At 34.4% G+C, this 9,126-nt stretch overlaps 1 protein-coding gene across 1 annotated transcript; it reads left to right on the top strand.

Moving 5' to 3' along the window:
* Positions 1-4,135, top strand: LOC118035080 (disease resistance protein RPV1). The gene is made up of 5 exons (XM_035040568.2): positions 1-666; positions 921-1,998; positions 2,105-2,512; positions 2,589-2,919; positions 3,393-4,135. Exons 1-5 carry the CDS (start codon positions 77-79, stop codon positions 4,025-4,027), a joined length of 3,042 nt encoding a protein of 1,013 aa, XP_034896459.2. The 5' UTR covers positions 1-76; the 3' UTR covers positions 4,028-4,135.
* Positions 4,136-9,126: the final 4,991 nt, after the last annotated feature.

The raw sequence follows: 9,126 nt of genomic DNA, 5'->3' as shown, positions 1-9,126 counted from the left end.
CTGAAAGGGCATGGAGGATTTGATTGCAGGGAATTAACTTGAAAACTGTTTTAAAGATAAAGTAAGATAATAATACATGAACACTTCAACTTATTGGTGTGCTGTCGATCTTGAAAACTGTTTTATTTTGTTCAGATCTTTGAAAAGTCTTATCTTTGCTAGACTCGAAATGGCTGCTGGGAAATATCAAGAATCCTACTCCTCACGGTTTCCTAATTGTAAATATCAAGTGTTCTTGAGTTTTAGAGGTGAAGACACCCGCAAGAACTTTACCGATCACCTCTACACGGCCCTGGTTCAAGCAGGGATTCACACATTTAGAGATGATAATGAAATTCGGAGAGGAGAGAATATAGATTTCGAGCTCCAGAAGGCAATACAACAATCAAAAATATCGATAATCGTGTTCTCCAAAGACTATGCTTCGTCGATATGGTGCCTCGATGAAATTGTAATGATCATGGAACGTAAGAGGAATGCTGACTGCATAGTTTTGCCAGTATTCTATGATGTGGATCCATCCCAAGTCGCACGTCAAACAGGGAGCTTCTCTGCAGCATTTGTGGAACATGAAAAGAGCTTCAACAAGGAGATGGAGCGGGTGAATGGGTGGAGGATTGCTTTAAAGGAAGTGGCTGATTTAGCTGGAATGGTTCTAGGAGATGGGTAAGTTGTATCTCTTTATGCAACTATACATAGCATAAGACTAGAATGCTGGTTGTGAACTCTTAATTTCTTTCAGTTAAGTGTACTGATAAGAAAACATATAACAAAAAAAAAAAAAAAAAAACTCATGATTTCTTCATTGTTTTTTTTTCCAATCATGATTTGGTTTAAACTATCAAATCAATGACACACAACCTGCTTTAATTTCATAGCTAAATGTTGTTTTCTTCATTGTATTTTACTTGTTGATGTAGGTACGAGGCACCGTTTGTCCAATCTATTGTGGAGAAGGTCTTAAAGAATTTGGATCAAAAAATGTTTCATTTACCCCCTCATTTCATTGGAAGAGATCCTCTAGTACAAGATATCAACTCATGGTTGCAAGATGGGTCCCATGATGCTGCCATTGCTATACTCTATGGAATTGGTGGAGTTGGAAAGACAGCCATAGCTAAGAGTGTTTATAACCAGAACTATTATAAATTTGAAGGAAAGAGCTTTCTATCAAATTTTAGGTCAAAGGATATAGTTTGCCTACAGAGGCAACTTCTTTCCGACATCCTAAACAAGACTGTTGATGAGATAAATGATGAAGATGAAGGAATTCTGAAGATTAAGGATGCATTATGTTACCGAAGAACTCTTATTGTTCTAGATGATGTGGACAAAAGGGACCAATTCAATAAAATCGTTGGCATGCAAAATTGGCTTTGTAAAGGAAGTAAGATCATTGTAACAACCAGAAATAAGGGTCTGTTTTCAGCTAATGATATTGAGTGGGTCCGGTGCGAAGTCGAACCTTTGGATAACAAAAAATCGCTTGAGCTTTTCAGTTGGAATGCCTTTGGAAGAGCTTACCCTGTTGATGGTTTTGTAGAAGACTCTTGGAGAATAGTACATCATTGTAATGGACTTCCATTAGCTCTTGGAGTTATTGGCTCTTCATTGTCCGGAAAAGGAAGAGAAATATGGGAAAGCGCATTACAACAAATGGAAATTATTCCTAATTTTGAAGTTCAAAAGGTTCTTCGAATTAGTTACGACTATCTTGATGGTGATTATCCGAAGAACTTATTCCTTGATATCGCATGTTTCTTCAATGGAATGGATGTGGATGATGCAGTTAGGATTCTAGATGGGCTCGATAAAGGTGCAAGATTTGGGATTGACAATCTCATCGATAGATGTCTTGTTGAAATCAACATTGATCAAAGGTTGTGGATGCATCAACTAGTAAGAGATATGGGAAGGGAAATTGCTCGTCAAGAATCTCCCAAATGTCAAAGAATATGGCGTCACGAGGATGCTTTTACAGTTTTGAAAGGAACTACTGTAAGTAGCTCAATTTTTTTATATGTCTACTAAAATAGTTTGTGGTGCCTTGACATATTCATTCATCTACTTTCCTTTCTCATGTACTTATAATATTATTATGCAGGATGCTGAAAACTTGCGGGGCCTTACCATTGACATGCATGCATTAATGAAAGATCATTATGCAGAAGTTGTCTGTACTGATTCAATGGTTTGGCGTAAGCGCCGCAGGCTTAACTTCTTTAAACAATGGCTTTCCGAGTTTTTAGATGGGGGAAAATTACAAACTGACCAAACAAGTTTGTTTCCCATCCTCAGCGCGGATGTTTTTAGAAAGATGCCAGATGTAAAATTTCTCCAACTAAACTACACTAATTTTCATGGAAGTTTCGAGCACTTTTCCAAGAATTTGATATGGTTATGTTGGCATGGATTGTCTTCGAGATCCATACCAAATCACGCATGCTTGGAGAAGCTGGTGGTTCTTGATCTATCCAGAAGTTGTCTAGTTGATGCTTGGAAGGGCAAACTGGTATGCATCGAGTCTCTCTTTATAACTATCTCTCTCGTTTTGAATTGATAACAACTAAATTCATGTATTTTTGCAGTTTCTTCCAAAATTGAAAGTTCTTGATCTCCGTCACTCACGTGATCTCTTTAGAACCCCAGACTTCTCGGGTCTCCCAGCCCTTGAAAAGTTAATACTTGAAGACTGCATCCGTTTGGTTCAAATTCACAAATCTATTGGTGATTTACAAAGATTGTTCATCTTAAATATAAGAAATTGTACAAGTCTTACGGAGCTTCCAGAAGAAATGAGTAGATTGAATTCACTTCAAGAGCTGGTTTTAGATGGTTGCTCAAATCTTGACAGCCTGAATATGGAGTTAGAGCATCAACAGGGGCGCAAGTTGCTTCAAAGTGATGGAATTGTTGCAAGTACATCATTCATTTCATCTCTTCCATTGAAGCTATTCTTTCCCTCTAGGTTTTCAACGAGGAAAATGTTGAGATTTACCTTGTTTTCACTGCCACGCTTATTAGAGAGTCTAGATTTAAGTGGAACTCCAATTCGTTTTCTTCCAGAAAGCATCAAGGATCTTGGTCTACTCAGAGCCCTATATTTAAGAAATTGCAAAATGCTTCAGACAATCCCAGAGCTTCCACCCCATATGGATTCGTTAGATGTGTCCTTTTGCTATTCACTGCAAAACCTTCGAAATCCAAATCACTCAGTCAAGTTCCAAGATCGGATAAAGCAAGAATTAATCCAGATGTTTGACTCTCACATGTTGAGAATAATGGAAACGGTTAGTGCTCAAATACAGACATCGAGTTTTCAGGTCCTCCCTCTCCCATTTTATTGTTTTGGAAATCTACATTTGAATACTTTCCTTTTGCTCATTTTATAGACATTGTTTTGGTGGTACAGATAATATTTATGGATGGCATATTCAGCCTTCTCGTATCTGTATTTGATGAAGAGAAGTCGAGGTGGTTTGATGAGGAGGAAGAAGAGGATAAATGGCTAATTCAGAATGAGTTTGTAGATAACTTTTCATTCAAAATATCCTCATCACCTCCTGCGCACCGGATATGTGGCTTTAATCTGTTCATGAGTTGTGTGACGTCAGCATACCGTGGCTTTAGTAATGTTCATATTGAAATCAGAAACAATACGAGTGGTCGATCCTTGCTTTGTCAATCCTTTGTCTCCTCTATGATCAACAAGCGTGGTGTTCGTCGTGAAATCCAATTGATATTGCACACGAAATTAGGGGGCAATGATCCTACATTTGATAATGATGATGACGTGAGTATTTCAGTGCGTCCACATGGTCCAGCTATCCAATTAAGGACCGTTGGTGTCCAATGGTTGCATGAAGAGGAAGGAAATGATATCCAATCAAAGGAAGAGGTAGCCAGAGTAGAAATAGCTTCTCGTTTTTTTAGAAATTATTATTGTGGTTTCCATGGTAAATACAGTGCTCGCAATATCGGTTGGTGGTATTTTGCAAAGAAAGGTCATGAGAACTTTTATTTATAAATATTTATAAGGGCTTTCATATTAAAAAAATGTAATATGATATTATTTTATTAATTAATTTTTAATTATAGAATCTTCTATTTATAATAAGATATATTAAATATCTTATTTTATGTGTCAATTTTCTATTAACCAAAATATATGTAAAGGTCCATTTTTTTCATGTTATTTTATCTATTTTATTTCATCTTTTTATATAAAATAAAAAATAATACATGATGAAATTTAATTGGTAATTATTTTTTTTTGTTTCTATATATATTCTCACGAGATAAGTTCACTTATAATAAAAAAATAAATAGGCATGTCTTTAAAATATAATTGAGAGAGTTTTATAATTTGAATATATTTCATTTTAATTAAAAATTGAATGGATTTTATTAAATTTTAACAATAAATTAATATAGATATTTTTATTGTAAAAATAAAATATAATAATCATCAAGATTAGAAATTTTAAAATTAATTTTGATTGAAAATTATCAAATTAAAAGATAGAATTAAAATTCAATAACAAAAGTGGAAGACGTTCAATTTTCTATAGTAGCCTGCAACTTTGACTGCCTACGAGACTCTTTCTTTTCATAAAAAAACAGTTACTTTGAGATCTTGATTTGAAAGTCTCGTTATCCTGAATCAAAAGACGCAATCTGTTCATGATTTCGATTAATGATCGATGCAATTGAATCAGTTTTCATATACTGTCACCCATGACCTCAAACATTATGAGGATCTTGGAATGTGTTTTCATTTCCCTGGTTTTTTGCAGCAACAGTTGTTCTAGGAGACGCGAAAGCCACAAAGTTCTGACCACTTGGACTTTTTAATGGTTGGTTGTTGGAGCTATATCATGGCATGCTCTGTTGATTTTCCCAACCCATTCTCCTGATGCAAGATCAAGTGCTAAAAGTATTCCTAGTTTAACCGGTTTCTGCAGTACAAAACCGAAAATCAAAACGAATCGGGATTTTTTGAAATATTATAATCGGTTTAATCAATTTTTTTTTTTAATTTGGGTTTTTTGATTAATGTTTTTCTGATTTTCTCGATTTACTTGGTTTATCGGATTTTTGATGACCCTATAAATACTTGAGCTTATTGGTGTGCTGTCAATCTTGGTCTACTCAGAGCCCTGACTTTAAGAAATTGTAAAAAAATTGTTAAAGGAATATATGCAGTAATACCAACCACGAAGCAAAAGATTTGAGAGAAAAGAGAGAAACAGAAATGATGTGAATAGCCATCAACTTCTGGAGTTTATTTTCTAACTTGATTCTTACTTCACGAAGTCAATATATAGCCATCAATTCCCGGCACCAAAATTTTCCATGGATAGAGAGAGTGGACTTGTAGGGATGACTTATCTTAAAATTACAATCCACCCTTTCTCTCTCAATTTTAAAACCATTCGCCCATGTCTTGGGCCCAGTAGTAGACTTCGTCTGAAATATTGAATCATTGGGATGGCAGGTATGAATACGATGGAATTTGAGGTGTTTAATGGTTTGTTCTCATATATAAAAAAACTCGTGAATTAGATTTTTTATAAATAAAATTTAAATTTAAATAAAAAAATATTAATTTAACTAAATCTTGCTAACTTGATGAAATTGAATCGGATCAACATCAAATAATTATTTTTAAAACAAAAAATAAAATAATTAACTTGAGTTAATTGGACAACGCAGTTACTCGGAATTTATTAGAGCGTATTTGAAAGTGTGGTAATGGTTGCTTTTCAAAGTATTTTTATTTCCAAAAAACATTAAAATATATTTTTTATTTTTAAAAAATTATTTTTTGATATCAGTATATCAAAATGATCTGAAAACATAAAAAATATATTAATTTGAAATAAAAAAATAAAATAATTTTAATTTAAAAAAAAAACACTTCCAAAACACAATACCAAACACACGTTTGGCTAAGCTGTAGCTACTGCTTTTTTTAAAAAAAAAACTTAATAAAACTAGTGTTTGGTTATAAATAGTAACTGTGGTCTGGCTTATGGACCTATTAAAAATAAGGTTGAACCGTAGGTTGTGATGAATCAATTTTTTCATGCTTCTTGCCGTGTTTTGGTTCCGTACTGATAATTAAAAAAAAACAACTAAATAGAAACCACAATCGAGTTTCCTTCAACCACTTGCGAATATTGAATGCTTGGTGTCATCATCATCAACATGCAAAGAAAAAGAAAAGTGGTCGGTGTGCTATTTTTTTTGTCCTACTTTTCCAGTGATTCATAAACTTTGTGGTGCCTTTCCTCTTTCCTCTTTTGTATTTCTATATTTTCTTTTTTTGATTATGTTTTATTTGAAAATTTTGAAGGAGATTGCTTAATAATATAGTATTTGTAGAATTTAATTGCAATTCTAATTTTGTTCTTGTCGGGTCCGACCTAGTTAAAAAAAATTTAATTTTAATTTTTATTTTTAATTGTGTTTTATTCAAAAAATTAGAAAGAGATCGCTTGATGACGTAGCATTTGCAGAATTTGATCGAACAATAAACAATATTTGATATCAATATTATTTATTTCTTGATGTAATAATAGTAGTTAAATTTACAATATTTAAATTAAAAATCCTCAGTATTAATATAAATATATATATTTTTTAATTTTTTATAACCTTAATTTGAAGAAAAAAAGAAAAAAAGAAAATGGTCCTAACGCGGAAATGGCCGATACCACAGAGACTTGTAAGGTTGACTTAAAAGCAAAAAATTGATGAACTGATAAGAGAACATCAGCGAAGGGAAAGTGAAGATGGTAGGTAACTCTCTCTCTTTGTCAAAGAACCAATTCAACCCAAAAGCTTAAGCTGTTAGGTGAGGCTCCAAGATATGATTTATATTATTCTCTAACACACCCCCTTAAGTGAAAGCCCTTTGGGCTTGAAACTTGCACATGCCCACATTACCTTGTGCTTAATTTTATCAAATAAATAGGGATGGTGAGATTCGAACTCGTGACCGCTTGGTCATTAAAGCTCTAATACCATGTCAAAGAACCAATTCAACCCAAAAGCTTAAGCTGTTAGGTGAGACTCCAAGATATGATTTATATTATTCTCTAACACTCTCTTATCTCTTTCAGTATTATGTTATATTGCGGAATGTAACTCTGCTGTAACTGAGAATCACTTCGATTAATTCACTGTTAGAAACTAATTATTGATGATTTCGTCAACCGATTTTGTTGGATCAACATAGAGATTTATTATATGTACAAATATTTTTATGAAAGGGCATGGAGGAGTTGATTGCTAGGAAATAACCTGAAAATTGTTTTACTAAAAAATTAAGTAAGATAATAATATATGAACACTTCAATCTTGAACTCTCGACATCAATCCTGCAACTCAGAGTCAGAGTTGGAAGTCTCCGTGGTTGAATATTCATTGACATCAAAGTCAGAAATATTACAAGCAAACCAGCATAGCATAAACCAACAAACTATTAGTAATTTAAGACAAAATCAGCAATGCAGCCTACCTCAGGCAAAACGTTAAAGGAGTGATAATATCTTTCTTTTTATGTAACTAGTCCCGTACCATAGAATCTTTGTTGACCAATTAGGGTTTCTAGTGATCATAATATTAGGTGGAGACTATTTAAATAACACATTTTTTCATCGAAGAACAAGATGTCAAAATTTATTTTTTCCATGGAATTTTTTTTAAAGCTTGTCGCACGTCGAAAAAATCCGTGCGGCATCGGCTGGCGATTTTTATCGTCTCTTTCTCGTTATTCTTGTTTTGGTTCGTTGGAGTCGCCACCTAGTAATTCATTGAGGGCTACTAGGAAACCTGATGTACTGGTCTTGTCAAAGATCGCAGGTAAGGGACTGGTTGTGGTTAGGGAAGGTATTAACACCCTTAACGCACCCTACCTGAGGTAAGCTGCTTTGTGGACTTGATGTGTTAAAGTTTTAAAAATTCTGTTCTTTCATCGAATTTTAGAAAATACAACTTACATGTAAGTTCATAATTCTTTATCCGTGATCAAATCAGAATATTAAATTCTTCTTTATTCTTGCAATTTTATCATAATAAAAAAAAACATTCATAAACAAAAATACACACCACATTCACTTTCAAGCTTCGTGGACTTGATGTGATATAAAAAATAAAATTTTAGCCCAATTCTAAGGCTTTGATAAATCAGTTACTTTTCCAGACTATATGTAGATACATGTTCTACATTTCCATGGAAAATACAACATGATTTTTATCCGTCCTTTAGATATTTGTGCATATAAATTAAATTCATTTATTTTTATTCAATAACATACAAAAAAAAAAATTACAAGCACACACAAACATTTCTTTTTCTTTTTCTATTATCACTTTCTCTTTCTCTTCTTTTCTTTTCTTTTACATGTTTTTTTTTTTTTGTACATCACATTACAAAAATTATAAAAAATTAAACACTAAACGAAAATTACATTACATAATTTAAAAATTACAAAATAGTCCCTAAACGTGGGTTCACGCGCCGCCGTAAAATACCAGAAAACAAGCCGGTCTTGCTCAGCTTCTTCTCTTCCTCGCCGGTGACGACCTGTAGTCAAGAAAAGAGAACACACAACAGTTGATTTTACTCCATTTTTTGTCCAGATCTATTCTGATTTTTTTTTTTTTAGATCTATTATTTTCTGTTATCTTTCTTCTTCACGGCGTCAGCGTCCGTTCGTTCCTTCTTCAACCGGTGGCAGTACTGTTCTCGGTCTTCTTCTTCTGATCTGGCGGCTATCGTGGAAGGAGTGCTGGAGGCTGAGGAAGGTGACGGCGTCTATGGATGCTGCTGTTGTCGGCCGCCGCTAGGTTCTTCGGTGGGTGATGGAAATGAAGAGATCGGGGACGATGGAGAGGCGGCCGGTGGTGGAGGAGCCTGTGTTGTCGGCTCAGAGAGTAGAGGGACGGTATGGGTTCTCTCGACTGAGAGGAAGAGGCTGTCGAGAAGAGGGAGAGCAGCGATGGCCGGGGAGAGGAAGAAGAGGAAAAAAAATTCGGATCAGCAAGGGGGCTGGGGGCTGCTGTCTCTTGTAGTGAGCCGCTGGGGAGAGGACGATGTGGCGATCGTGGCTTGTCCGG

Source organism: Populus alba, chromosome 11 (genome assembly GCF_005239225.2).
Source record: "Populus alba chromosome 11, ASM523922v2, whole genome shotgun sequence".
Classification (NCBI taxonomy): domain Eukaryota; kingdom Viridiplantae; phylum Streptophyta; class Magnoliopsida; order Malpighiales; family Salicaceae; genus Populus; species Populus alba.
This window is presented reverse-complemented; position numbering and strand designations above follow the sequence as displayed.